Here is a 13,514-nt window from a genome sequence, read left to right on the forward strand (position 1 = left end):
CAAACTGGCCAATCGCGCGGCCAGTTGCCAGCTGACTCATAAGCCTGAGCACATTGGGGGCAATGCTTCTTTTGTAGGGCACGCTTGAGTCTTGTGTACGTAACGATATTGTACATCTTGGAGCAATGATTTTCCAGAACAATTTCGATGGCATCCAGAAATATCGAGAAGGCTGATGGGTTGCAACAGTCATCGTGTTTGCAACATTGAAGGTTCGTCTTACAGCCGTAGCAATAGCCTACCCTATACCTGCTCAACACCCTCCGGGGCAGCTTCCATGTACCTGTCACATATAAACTGAAGGTCTGTCGAATTGTAAAATTCGGATGATAAAAGTGATTGCGCTTTCGCTGGTTCTTGGGGCTACGCTGGCGGTCCTATTGTGGAGATAGACTTATGTTTGCGTAAATCTTATCAAGTTGTCAGTGAACTACAGCTTTCTACGGATTGAATGTTTTCAAACTTTAAAAAATCCCTTTCGATTCTTCTGCCTGTGACGATCTCTTGCCGTTTCCCTGGTACAGCGCCCACCTTAAAACGCTATATTTAAAGGATGATACACCTCATCCCTTTTGTGAAATACCCAAGTCCTGCCCAAAACCGGCCGCATGGAGTGCCCAGAAATCAGAATGAAATACCAGATCAGTTGCGGCAGACCCATAAGTATACTCTCCCTGCCCGCAATGCAAACAAACCCATGGCAATAAGGACAAAAAAAAGAAAACAGGCGAAGAAAGAGGGAAAACGAATATATCGCTGAAACAACACCCAGAAAAAGCCCCCCAGTATTCATTGAAAGTCGAAAGCCATGTCCATGTCCTCGGACCAAGGACCTCTCATGCCGACAGTGGAGAGGTAACCACCTGAAGCCGGCGGCGTGGGCAGCTCATTCATTTTGGCCATTTCCGTCCTCGACTTGACCCATAGAGTGACCTCGACGGACTCAGCCAGATCCCCAAGGGCAAGCCACGCGTTGTCTCCCGACTCCCTGGGCTTCATGGGGGCATAGTGTTTCCAGGCGCCTCGCTCATAGGCATACATCTTCTCCAGGTGCGCCAAGGGCGCATGCGAAGCCCAGTGGCTGGCCTGGCATACCTTGTCAGGCATCGGCATCATGTCGCAAGCCCATTTGGAGATGAGTCGACCAACGGCGCTGCTGTTTTGCTCGAGAAACATGAGGTGTCCGTTGCCCTCGACCCCATACCGCTCCAGTGGACAGTACTTGACGTTGACGCCCGCCTGCTTCATAAAGGCAGCCGTGGCAAAGTCGTATACGGTGTGCGAAGAGGCTTGCGCAGTGACGATGACCTGCGGCATTCGTTGAATATTGCATAGCTTGCGTATACCGCAGTTATCCACAATGTTGGTGGTGGCAACGTTGAACAAGAGGTCTGTCTGCAGCCAGAGATTCATACGGCAGCCATCACCCCTCTTCAACTGGTCGGAACTAATGTTGGGTGGGTTGGGGACCTGGAAGAAGCAGGCGTCGTCATCTTCCTCGGTTGATTCGTAGCTGAGGTGCGGTGCAAATGTCAGTGGGACGTCTGTGATCCCGTATCGGCGGATGCTAGGGTCGTATGTGACATTGTTTGAGAATATCTGATGCGGCTTGCCGTCATCACCAACAATCTTCTTTTGCACAGACCCAAAGGCTGGACCGTTCGGCTCCAGGGCTATAACACCAGCAACTCGAGTCGGGTTTGCGTCGGCGGCGATCCAGGCAGCTTGGCACCCTGATCCGTGCCCGATCAGCACCGCTTTCCCAATCTGCTCCAGAAGCTCAGTGAGGCCGTTCATGGCGTCCCTCTGGCGCTCCTTTTTGGTGGCTCTCAGTGGCAAAAGGCCACTGTAGTAGATCTCAAACGTTGGATCGCCGACTGTTCCCTTCTACACGTGGGTGTCAGCACGCTGTTTCATGACGGTTCCGATCGATCACCTACGCCTGGCCATTGACTATGGTGCTTCGCCGAAGTCCAAGCACAATCTTTCCTGTAGGGTCGATTTCGCGGGTTCGTCCACTGATTCTGCACAGTCTCCTTGGAAGGGGGAGCAGAGGTCACGGGGCTCTGCATGTCGTTGAGATCGACAATGTAAACAACATGGCCTTCTAGCCGGAACAGTTCCGCCCAGGCAAGGGTACTGTCTGGCTTTCTGGCCCAGCACTGGAGGAGAGTCAGTGAAAGTAACATTCCATCAGAATACTTAGACTTACATCACCACGATGGTAGTCGCCGTGGATCAGAACAAGGGGAGCCTTGACTTTGGCCAGATCATTTGGCATCATGCGGAATACCTTCATTTTACCGCCGTTGTAGAGTCGAATCGGACTGCGAGCAGTAGAGCTGGGAGAGACATGGACAAACTTGTCGGTGACCCTGATTTCGTAGTCTTCCAGATCCTTGACGGGCGGGCAGAGCATCAAGCTTTGCTCGGGAAGAGGACGCCATCCAGCCTCGAGAGCGTCTGTATATATGAGGTCGTTGAACTGGCTGTTGAAAACCTTATCGGTGTCTTCAGAAAAATCGTCATCAAAGTGTTCATCTGCAAGGCCAGTCTGTTTGTCTTCGTGGTTGTGGTTTCTTCCAGCATGGGTGTCGTCTTGCTGGGCCTGCTCGACCGTGGAATCAGGCGTTTGCATAGCCAGGTTCGTCTCGATGGATAACCATGCGAAATCGTCTCGGAACAAGGAGTTCAGCTCGATTGAACCCTCCAATTCGTCAGACTCTTGCGACTTTGAGGTGTTATCGTGGACCGTAGCGAGAGTATCACCCCCAGAAGCGGGCCTGGTGGCAAACGCGTCCCAGTCGAAGTCCGTATCAAGCTGTTGAAGCGTAGTGTAGGCATTACCGATGACGTCTGGCATCAAGCAATCGCTGTCAACAGAACTCGCGCCAGGCCAAGACATGTAGCTCGGTGCCGCATGCTGTTGCTGCGTGGATGGACGTAGGTCAGTTGATGGTGTTTCCGATTCGAAGCCGGTCAAGAGAGAGGAGATTTGAGAGTCTGATGGAAGATAGAAGCTGTGATCCACGTTGTAGAGTCCAGAATGCCCGTGGTCGAACCCTGTAGTATCTGGAAAATACTGAGTAGTAGCGTTTGCAGAAGGTTGGGTGGCAGAATCCGCAAAGAACCCAATGTCGTAACATGGCTTCTTGCAAACTTGCCTCGGATCAACGAATGAGACCTCATTGGGCCGTGATCTCTTGTCGCGGTCCATAATGAAGGGTTGTGGATGAGAGGCGTGTGAGGGAGGCGAAGAGCAATGAGAAGTGAGGATGCGTGAGGGTGAAGGTGCAAGAGAAGAGAAGGTTTAAGGCAGCCGAGTCAACGAGAGCACCCTCTTGTGTAACAACAGGGCAGGGCTCAGGTGCCGTGAGCATTTCAAAATCATGTGTATGCCCTTCGTATATTGCACTGTAGTAAGCGGAAGACAGCCGAAAGGGATGAGCGTGATGTAACCGTGAGAGCCTGTGAGTTGAGATGCATAGATCGGAGGAAGTGAATATGGATCAGAGAGCTTCTCGAAAACCTGAAGAAACAGGGTTCTTCAACGATGAGGCTCGGCTACGGCACTCTGGGTCAGATGAAATGCTTGTGAAGATCGCGATGGCTTCCATGATAGCTGATCTAGATGGGACAAAAGGGGCATCGGACGGATGACAACTAGTATCACGGAACATGACAGGCGGCTGTTCGCTGCAGCCCTTTCTGTTTAAATGTCGTCAAACACCGATGGGTCACTTGCGCTATGAAAACATTGTCAGTTTTATCTTCAGCCGTAGCATGATCACTATGGAATTACATATATGGCCCTGGAAACTGGTCAGTTTTGTATTTTTGTTGTCGAGTAAGCCTGTTACCCGTTCAACCCTGCAGAGTAAAGCAGCGATCTCTGGCCCATCGATCGGAGAAGGCGACGTTCTCCTGTATCGTTCCAGTGTGCACCCCACACCTAATGATTTCTGGAGGGGTCTTGTGACATCCTCTGCCGCCACTCCTTATCAGCCTCACGCAGAGACTCCTCAAAGCCTTCGAATGCTTCCAAGCCCTTGATTCGGGCGCCGAGGGCATATTCGTCCAACTCGTACCAAGGCCGGCCTTGGTACTCATCAGTGCGAACGCCAGTCACCACAGCCTTGATCTCAACAACCTTGGCAGATGCTTGACAATATTGTTGTCCGTGCAGCCGATGAAGACCCCCAAAAAGAACAAATTCTCCTCTAATGTCATTGCTGCCATTGAGGCATAGCGGATTGCGCGTGTGGTGAATATGCGCCGTAGACTGCAGAGCACTGAACAGAACACGCCGAGAGACGTCCTTGTGGGGACTAAACAATTTGAACTTGTAGTTCCGCCGAGCCACCAGCATCGACCGAATGTGGTACGCGCAGGAAAAGATCTGTTCCAGCTTGGCCGAGAGCGACTTGTAGACGGCTGGGGAGCAATCTTTGTAAAAGACACACAGGGTTCTGGCGACCAGCTGAGACAGGCGTGTCGCGTGTGCCGTCACGTCAACAAGGTTTGGCGGGCGGCTGTCGTACTTTGGAAGATGTTCGAGAATGCGGCTATACAGCACTGACCAGACGTGTTCCATGAGGGTGAAAGCGGTAATGTTGGCGCTATCGGTGTAGCTGCTGTTGCGGGTTGCGGAGGCCAGCTTGGCCCACATGTGTCGGTTGACCTTTGTAGAGATCGCACGTCGATCTGGAGGCATTCTGGCACCCATAATGGCCACAGCCTGATCCGGTCGAATCATTTGCGACAGAAGTTTGCATAGGTTGTCGAACCGTTCTTTTCGAGTCTGCATGTCGGCAATGTCCTGCGCGGATTCGAGAAAGCTTGTAGAGCTCAGCGGTTGTGAAATATCTCCTCCTTTGGTATCACGTGTGAAGCGGACTATCTTGGCTTCATGTGATTTGTCGACGGTATTGTTCGGGCCTGCCTTCTTCAGGATGGAGTGTGATGTGGTCTGCGGAGGCTCTGGGTCGATGAAGCATTGCTGGTATTTCGGAGGATGATCGTTCCGGGCATCGACTAACAGGCATGCAGAGTCAAACTCAGGGGTTCCAGGTGATGTCAACGGCGAGCCGCAACCAGGCAGGTCTTGCGGCGGTTCGGTAATCGCGTCTGGGAGCAATTTGCTTGAAATATAACCCCATGTAACTGTGTGAGTATATTTCGAAAACACAGCCAGCACAGGGCCGCAGTAGGTGCCGAGTGCCACGTTGAGTGTAAATATTGTCGACTCTGCCAGCCCAGCTCCTGCAGCAGTACCTTGCTCACCGGGAGACTTCTGAGACAATGCAGCCGAGATCGATTCTGCAAGTCGACTCGTTGGCATCTCCCCAACTTGCGTAACTTGGTGAGCCCAGAGGAGGTTCTGTACTCGTGGACGTGTGATTACCTACTGGCAAGTGCAAGTACACCACGAGTAAGCGACAGCACGCAGACAAAGGTCGGTAGTACGTGTTCCTATCATAGAAGAAAGAGAGCACCAGAAGCCGAGCGAGAAAAACTTTAAAGCTTAGCTGTTCGTCCCGGCGAACACGACAGCACCAGGGACTCCTCTGTCTTGTCCTCGCAGTGTTCTGTTCCATTGTGTGAGAGCTAATTCCACTGTTCATGGGCTGCAGAACACTCCCGAGCAAGTGCTCTGCGGCCAGCACAAGCTGTTCGGCGGTAGAGCGGCAGAACAACTCGATCCCATAACAAGAACAAAGAGGGGGTTTGGCGCGACCTCAAGAGCCCAGGCACAGATAGTCAGAGGCGCTGATAGACACTACCTCATGGCGAGCTGGGGTCCGGTGCGTCGTCCTTCATGTCTGGCACCCAGCCCTTTGGCCGCTCACTGCCTCGGACGACCAGTCCGTATCCCAACTTTTCGACTTTAACAACACTCTGTCTCATGGCCGTAATTTTCTGCCTGTAATCCTTGGTCGGGATCTCTGGTAGCATCTCATAGGCACAACCTAGCTCGTGGATATCGCCGAGAATATTCCTTCCCTCGTCATTTCCAACAAGTTCGCCGCGTTGCGCGGTGGTCACGGTCGCAAAGCGCATCAACTCCCCGAACAAATCGAACACACCGTACATGTAGTCAAAGGGAGAGATCTCGACATCCGCGGGGACTGCTGCTTGTGTCTCAGCGGGTGTGATGAGCGTCTGGTGGCGGAGATAGTGTGCGAATGAGAGGGCCTCGACGAGTTCCTCGAGGCAGCGTAGCGAGTAGCTGTATCGCTGACGATTGAGAGGCGTAAGATCAGCGGCAATGGAGTTGAGTAGTGTTGATATCTCCGCAAGGCGGCTATCCACCTCCTTTTGAATGTTTGGTGGGAATTCGGCATGAAGGTTCTTCACTCTGCGAAAGGTGAGTTGATAATTGATGGTAGGGTTGGTGAGTGGGACGATGGTGTGTACCTTTGGAGTGAAAAAATACTATATAACGTGGTTAGACCAAGCCAGATGCACGTGCGGGAGGAAACGTACATTTTTTTGCTCAAAGCTGTGACATCTCTGGAGACTTTGATGATCCTCTCCCGGCGGTCGTAATGTTCATCGAGCTCATCGCGAAACGTTTCAAACATGTCGTGGAATTGACCGCGAGGGGCATCATCCCTGGCGCTTTTAGCGCGGGCGTTGCCGTCGCGATCTCTCTTGACGCCACCAGACATGACGATGAAAACAGTGACTGCGTACTTGAGCAGAGGTGAGTCGAACAGGTGGTTGAGTCCAGTTGGTGACGATGATGGGTAGAAGTCGGATGGCGATGGTGGGGCGGACAGACTAGAGGACAGTGCCTAAGGCAGTGCGCGCACCCCTCCCTTCGACCTCTGGGGTCTTACTCTGGACGTCAAACGTACATGTAGGTACGCGACGCGGAACAAACACATGTCAACCTGATAGCACGCACGTACTTCTCGGCTGTGGCTGATGCTTCTGGTACCAGAGATGTCGTTGAAAACGCTCGCACTGAGGCCAGCGCCGCTTTTCCTGCTCGGCGTGCTGCTGCGAGTTGTCCTGCTCTTTTATGGGATGTACCAGGACGCCCATTCCGCACTCAAGTACACCGACATAGACTACCTTGTCTTCACGGACGCGGCACGTCTACCCTCTCCATATGACCGCGCGACCTACCGCTACACGCCCCTCTTGGCGTGGCTGCTGTACCCAACAACCCTGCCCGGATTCTTCTCCTTTGGTAAAACCCTGTTTGCGGTGGCCGACATTGTGGCAGGATACCTCATCTGGGGCATGCTCAGGAAAAGGGGAAGGGCCATGGAGAGCTGCGGCGCTTTCACCGCCATATGGCTCTGGAACCCCATGGTGGCCACGATCAGTACCAGGGGAAGCTCGGAGGGTCTGCTCGGGGTGTTGACCATGGCACTGCTCTGGGCGGTGGAGCAAAAGCGCATCAGCGTGGCCGGCATTCTCCTGGGCCTGAGCGTGCACTTCAAGATTTACCCCTTCATCTACGCGCCAGCAATCATCTGGTGGATGGACGATGCCAACTTGGGAAAGGCGGCCCAGGGGGAGGACATTCCTGCACTGGCGCGGTTCCTGAACATGGAGAGGGTCACCCTCGCAGTGACGAGCCTGGCTACGTTTGTAGGCCTCAATGCAACAATGTATCTCATGTAAGCTCTCCTTGAATCTTTGCGATATCACCACTGACCCCAGAAGCTACGGGCACGACTTCCTGCAGCACACGTTCCTCCACCACGTCACCCGGCTGGACCATCGTCACAACTTCTCGCCTTACAATGTCCTTCTCTACCTGTCGTCCGCCGAACCTTCAAGTCCCACAGGCTTGCGCGTGGAGTCGCTCGCTTTCCTGCCCCAACTGCTGTTGTCCTGCGTCCTGATTCCCCTGGTCATGGCGAAGAGAGACCTCGCAGTCAGTATGATGGCGCAGACCTTTGCCTTTGTGACTTTCAACAAGGTCTGCACCTCGCAGGTACGGTTTCCTCCTCTCCTTGACCACTCAAGCATCAGCTCTTACTGACGCGACTAGTACTTCCTCTGGTACATGGTCTTCCTGCCCTTGTACCTGCCCCACTCATCAATGCTGCGCAACCCGACGCTTGGCATCACAGCGCTCGCCCTGTGGATCCTCACGCAGGCAGCGTGGTTGCAGCAAGGCTATGAGCTCGAGTTTTTGGGGCGGAGCACATTCTTCCCAGGTATGTGGTTGGCTTCGCTCGCATTCTTCCTCACGAATTGCTGGATTCTGGGCATCATCATCACGGACGGTGCGTCGACCAGACGTGCGCCTGCGCGAAAGGCACATGCAGAGTAGATCTCGTGGAAGTAGAAGTAGCAATCGCATGGTATGGTATCAACGACATTGTCATGTCTCCCGGCCCCCCCCCCCCCCCTTTTTTTTTTGCAGTGAGTGAGCGCCCCCAATATTGTCCCAAGATTACGAGTGCCTCCAGTCCTTGCCAGGAGTTTCCCATGCGACGACCCGATCCTAACGCCCATTGCAAGTTGAAAATTCTCGTCATTCCATAACACTCCGTCTGTCTTTCGACAGCTCCGCCCAGAAGCACTAGGTGATGGTCATCCGGTGCGACCCAGCGGTGAGCCTCCTGTACTGTGACAGCGGCAGCGAGCGAATCTTGGTCCCCGGCGTCTCCGGTCTGAGAACCATCTTGCCGTCCTTACCGTACTCGATGGTCCCAAACGTGTCGTTGATCTCCTGCCACTGCGCCATGGGCCGCACACGCTCCATCTCGGCAATGATGTCGGGCGACCATACGCCCATGACAACGTTGCCTTGGTAGGAGAAGAAGGGGTTCAGCTGTGGAAGCGGCGCGTCTATCTGTGTCAGCACGCACCTCAAACGACGGATAGCAATTCACATACCCAAGTCAATGAAGCGTATTCTCAGATGGGTGACCTGCTTCAATACTGCCAGGGACTTGATCGCCGCCATGGTCAAGGATTCGAATCTCCTAATAAACTCCAGGTCCATAATCCCCGAAGCCGACTCGTGCTTGTCAATCTCAAGAAGCGAACGGCAGCAGTTCTTGACCGTGATATCAATCGACCTAAGCTTGGACACCCGCGGGTCGGATAATTGTGCCAGGCCATCGAATAGATGATGGCAAAGGCGGCCAGAGTATGAGAAACGCTCCATGTTCACGGCCGCCCAAACGAGCGAGCAGCACACGTTCGTCTGCTGGGCCACCTTGCGGTAGAATACCGGGCTGTGCGTCTCCCGCCGCCCGTCCCCCTCGATACACAGCCGCATCTCGTTCAGCGCTGGAGCCAAGACCTCGAGACGAGGCAGTATCCGCGCCATGGAGATGTACGATTTGCTCTTGCCCCTGCTGTACGACGCGTGCCATTGCGCAAGGTTGGGCATGGACTGCAGCAGGGTGACAAAGTCGGCGTCTTCGCGCACCAGGTTCCACTGTCCCTTGGTGATCAAGGTGTGGACGCTTTCGAGGACGGGCAGTTCCGACTTGTGCCTGCCGCGAAAGGTGACAATCTTGGGCGCTTTCCGTCTTTCGCCGCCCTCGAGAGTGAAGATCCGTGCCCTCGGCAGGGTGGTCTGCACAAATCTAAAAGACTCCTCCAACGTGCACTTTATGTTGTTGCTCGGGCGGGGGCACCTCACTTCGGCGGCATCGGGCGCGTGATGCGACCGGACCAGCCGTGGATGCGTGGCTGGCGCTGGACAAAAGACCGGATACCAGATCTCAACGTGGTGAACATAGCCGCGCAGCGTCGGGTGGCAGGCCAGATGCATCTGCGCCTCCTCCAAGGAGTCCAATGTGCCCTTGAGCTTGATGTGCCGATAGAGGCGCTGCTGGATCAGCACCCTCCATGTCTTGTTGACGCACGACAACACCGTGAGCTCCCTCCGCCGCGAGTATCGCATGGCCGTGCTCCACTGGGAGTTGTTGGACCCCAGCATGGCCTTGCCGCTCAGGGAGGTGGCCGACACGCGGAATCCAAAAATGTGGTCCAGGATCGCCTCCAGCATCTCCAAAGGCAGATCGCCCAGTCGTAATTTCGCGTTGCTCGCTTCCCGCTCGCCGCTTGCACCCAGTGACTCCATGTCGTCGCTCTCCATGTCTCGGCTGGGCGTCGAACGATGTGTAAAGGAGGTTTCGATGTCATATTCGTCCTGGGTCCGCCGTTCGCTGTTTGGGTATGGGAATGGCGTGCTCTTGGGTCGCATGGGACTCGTAAATGCAGACCCAACGGGCCGCTCCGTCAGGGGGGCTGATGGTGCTGATGGGATGTTCATGTCGGATTTGGCACTGGATCGCGTGTGCCGACATGTCGACTGGTCGGCACTCAGGAAATCGGCCGTGATCTTGGGTTCCGCGAAGATGCTTTCGTTTCGTGGCTGTCCCTCCGTTCGCAGCAGCCGTACCACATCTAGCTGATCGTCTTGATTGTTACAAGTAGTCTCCATGCGCTCGTAGTTTGCCATGGCAGGCGTTCGTCCTCATGAACCAGCGGGGGTGGAGGAGTAGCAGCCCGCGCGACACAGCATTACAGGCGCTCGCAGAGATATGTGGAGGATCGTGAGTGCTCGGGTGCGTTTCTCAGCTACGCCTTGTCAGTAGGTCGGTCATAGATTGTTGGCGACAGCCGATCTACGCACATTAATTGCGGCCGCGCAACGACCACTTCTCCTTGCCTTCCTTGCCAGGCCCAGGTCGGATGGCGGCGGGCGGATCGGGTAGGTAGCCAGGTCGTGAAGAATGATCTCGAGACGCAAGAGCGATGAATTACGTCAAGAGTTTTGGCTTTTCGAAGAACAGCGTTCGGAAGTCAAGGTGGGAGGATTGGTGGTGATGGGGGCAGTCAAATCTAATCATAGGCGCGGGAGATTAATTATGGTAAGGTAGTAGATTACGACAATGCTGGCGGCGTAGAGCCACACCCATCAGTCAAGCTGTCTCTCCCGGCTTGCACACGCTGGCATTTTTTTCAGTTGTTCTACATCAGCATTGTTTGTGCTCATTGTTTCAGTGTATATTTTGGCACAATCGGTTCTTGTCATGATCTGCGCTTTGTCGCAAGAAATTTAGATAGTCTCACAGGAGGCACCACCAGGATGCATGGTCACTCGCGCAAGACGCGGTGAAGCAGGTTAAGGAGGCCAGACAGCCATATCTTGTGCCATCGATTATACTGGTGGACCTCCCAGCCTTGCAAAAGACAGTTCACTCGTAATGCAAGATGTGCCTCCTTACGTTCGCCATCCCAGTCGTGTGCCATCGCGGTCGCCATGGCCGCCCAAACTCGAAAACGCCATTCGCCGATGCCGCCGTGCCTGGTCTACACCTCAATTGCCGCAGCTTTCCATGGGGTATCGATTCGTCGCGTGGTCTCAATCCTCCATCCTGGTGTCTGCGTCTTCTTTGCTGCCGCCACGCACCCAGAGCACGTTGTTGCACCTGTTGCTGGTCAGCCTCCGGTTGCGCGGCTGCGCGACGAGCCGCGGGAAGATCTTACCTGATGAGCACTTGGCCTAGCTCGCCCGTGGGTTTGTCCTTGATGTATTCGACTGTGTTGGAGAGTTGTAGGTTCAGGTAGCTGTCCAGGGACACGAGGTTGCCCTTGTATTCGGTCTCTCCCCACTTGAGTCGCACGACAATGTCCTTGCCGACGAGACCCTGCATCATCTCGCGTGGATTGAGCGGGAGTTTGTTGAAGCTCATGGTGCTGTCGGGGGGCGGTGGCTGCTTGTGGTGTTGATGCTTGCTCTGGAGAGCAGAAAATGGCATGCCATGATCTCCGTTGCGTCTGGCTGTAAATGCTTACATAATCGCATCTGTGACTGTGGCTACCCTAAACGCTATCGGCTGCCTCTTCTGCGCAGGTCAAACGATTTCAGTCAGCCCTTTGAACATGGAACCAACAACGCAGCGGGCAGTTTGCCCCGAAGTCGGATCAAACGATCCCAGTCGATACGGACATCAAGCCAATAGGTTGCGATAGGGCTGTGATCCGTCGATAAGCGAGAGCACGAGAATGGAACGCCTGCCGGTGTTATTCGTATCTACCTGCCGACTCGGACTTCAGACTTGGAGCCCGGGACAGGAGGAGTCCACGAGCACATGCTGCCCGCTGGCGTCGACACATTTGTGAAGACTTGGCTTTATCACGTTCTTGCAAACCATTCCGTACCCAGCCACCCGCAAATCTTCCTGGCGTCAATCCCACAATGAGCGAAACAATCGTAGTCCTCGGGTATGAGTTACATCTCACCACCAACCTGTCAATTACTGACGACCCCAGTGCTGGTGTCTCCGGATTGACGTCCGCGTTGCTGCTGTCCCGAGACAAGAGAAACACCATCACTGTCGTTGCCAAGCACATGCCGGGAGACCTGGACGGCGAATATGCTTCACCTTTTGCCGGAGCGAATGTGATGCCGTGGGTTATCATGAACCAATTTCTGGACAAACATCTCCTGACGCGCAAGCAGCATGGCCACATCTGATGAGAGTCAGTGGGAGCGTGAAACGTGGGCCGAGCTCAAGCGCTTGTGTCAAGAGGCACCTGCAGCAGGCATTCATTTCCAAAGTAAGGCCGGGCGGTGACTGTCTTATGCTCAAGAGCTGATTAAATCGCTCTGCAGAATGCCAGGTGCACAGTCGCAGTAAGGACATCTCCAAGGACTCGGACGTGCCCAAGGGCCCTTTCGACACGGACCCCTGGTTCAAGGACATGTTTGACGATTTCCGCGCCCTACCCCAGGACAAAGTCCTGCCTGGCTGCGATGCTGCCTCCGAGTTCACCAGCGTGTGCATCAACACGGCAATCTACCTGCCCTGGCTAGTGGGACAGCTGCTAGAGAATGACGTCCGCCTGAAGAGAGGGGTCGTGTCCGACATCCGTGAGGCCAAGGGACTGAGTCATACCGGTCGACCTGCCACGTTGATCATCAACGCGACCGGCCTCGGATCGTACAAGCTCGGCGGCGTCAAGGACACGCAAATGTACCCAGCAAGGGGCCAGGTGGTTGTCGTCCGCAATGAGGTGGACTCCATGCTCTTCGTGTCGGGCACAGAGGATGGGGCCAATGAGGCCTTGTACGCAATGAACCGAGCCGCTGGCGGCGGGGCCATCCTCGGCGGCACCTTTGAGGCCGGCACCTGGGACACCCAGCCTGATCCCAGCACAGCCTTGAGGATCATGTCGCGGATCGTCAAGGCGCGCCCTGAGATTGCGGGTGGAAAGGGCGTGGCGGGACTGAGCGTGGTCAGGCACGCTGCCGGCCTGAGACCGTACAGACACGGCGGCGCGAGGGTGGAGGCAGAGAAGATGGATGACACGACGACAGTGGTCCACAACTACGGACACGGAGGATGGGGGTATCAAGGCTCGTACGGCTGTGCAAAGTCAGTGGTCGAGATTGTGCGTAAGGTGCGCGAGGGGCGGACCCGGGCAAAGCTGTGATGCTACCCAGTTGGTCGATAAGAAATGGACCTTTGATGGCTCGCACTGAGCTGGACCTCTAGGGTGACCCTGATTCACTCTTCTCC

The 13,514-nt window shown here is 54.8% G+C and overlaps 7 protein-coding genes across 7 annotated transcripts; 2 read left to right on the forward strand and 5 right to left on the reverse strand.

The window, feature by feature from the left end:
- Positions 1 to 789: 789 nt before the first annotated feature.
- Positions 790 to 3,217, reverse strand: J7T54_008378 (uncharacterized protein; the record flags this gene model as incomplete). Its single annotated transcript, XM_051505410.1, has 3 exons — positions 790 to 1,887; positions 1,941 to 2,162; positions 2,213 to 3,217. The coding sequence occupies 3 exons, from the start codon at positions 3,215 to 3,217 to the stop codon at positions 790 to 792; spliced, it is 2,325 nt and encodes a 774-aa protein (XP_051363148.1).
- A 735-nt stretch (positions 3,218 to 3,952) lies between these two features.
- On the reverse strand, positions 3,953 to 4,807 carry J7T54_008379 (uncharacterized protein; the record flags this gene model as incomplete). The annotated part of the gene is made up of 1 exon (XM_051505411.1): positions 3,953 to 4,807. One exon carries the CDS (start codon positions 4,805 to 4,807, stop codon positions 3,953 to 3,955), a length of 855 nt encoding a protein of 284 aa, XP_051363149.1.
- A 977-nt stretch (positions 4,808 to 5,784) lies between these two features.
- J7T54_008380 (translin-associated X) lies at positions 5,785 to 6,671 on the reverse strand (the record flags this gene model as incomplete). Its single annotated transcript, XM_051505412.1, has 2 exons — positions 5,785 to 6,358; positions 6,487 to 6,671. The coding sequence occupies 2 exons, from the start codon at positions 6,669 to 6,671 to the stop codon at positions 5,785 to 5,787; spliced, it is 759 nt and encodes a 252-aa protein (XP_051363150.1).
- Positions 6,672 to 6,948: 277 nt separating this feature from the next.
- Positions 6,949 to 8,296, forward strand: J7T54_008381 (uncharacterized protein; the record flags this gene model as incomplete). Its single annotated transcript, XM_051505414.1, has 3 exons — positions 6,949 to 7,634; positions 7,678 to 7,954; positions 8,012 to 8,296. 3 exons carry the CDS (start codon positions 6,949 to 6,951, stop codon positions 8,294 to 8,296), a joined length of 1,248 nt encoding a protein of 415 aa, XP_051363151.1.
- Positions 8,297 to 8,548: 252 nt separating this feature from the next.
- Positions 8,549 to 10,447, reverse strand: J7T54_008382 (uncharacterized protein; the record flags this gene model as incomplete). Its single annotated transcript, XM_051505415.1, has 2 exons — positions 8,549 to 8,817; positions 8,866 to 10,447. The coding sequence occupies 2 exons, from the start codon at positions 10,445 to 10,447 to the stop codon at positions 8,549 to 8,551; spliced, it is 1,851 nt and encodes a 616-aa protein (XP_051363152.1).
- Positions 10,448 to 11,353: 906 nt separating this feature from the next.
- J7T54_008383 (small nuclear ribonucleoprotein F) lies at positions 11,354 to 11,684 on the reverse strand (the record flags this gene model as incomplete). Its single annotated transcript, XM_051505416.1, has 2 exons — positions 11,354 to 11,420; positions 11,479 to 11,684. The coding sequence occupies 2 exons, from the start codon at positions 11,682 to 11,684 to the stop codon at positions 11,354 to 11,356; spliced, it is 273 nt and encodes a 90-aa protein (XP_051363153.1).
- A 506-nt stretch (positions 11,685 to 12,190) lies between these two features.
- Positions 12,191 to 13,428, forward strand: J7T54_008384 (D-amino-acid oxidase-like protein; the record flags this gene model as incomplete). The annotated part of the gene is made up of 3 exons (XM_051505417.1): positions 12,191 to 12,402; positions 12,455 to 12,552; positions 12,608 to 13,428. The coding sequence occupies 3 exons, from the start codon at positions 12,191 to 12,193 to the stop codon at positions 13,426 to 13,428; spliced, it is 1,131 nt and encodes a 376-aa protein (XP_051363154.1).
- Positions 13,429 to 13,514: the final 86 nt, after the last annotated feature.

Source organism: Emericellopsis cladophorae (assembly GCF_022114955.1).
Source record: "Emericellopsis cladophorae strain MUM 19.33 chromosome Unknown NODE_14_length_400046_cov_116_985211, whole genome shotgun sequence".
In the NCBI taxonomy this organism is placed as follows: domain Eukaryota; kingdom Fungi; phylum Ascomycota; class Sordariomycetes; order Hypocreales; family Bionectriaceae; genus Emericellopsis; species Emericellopsis cladophorae.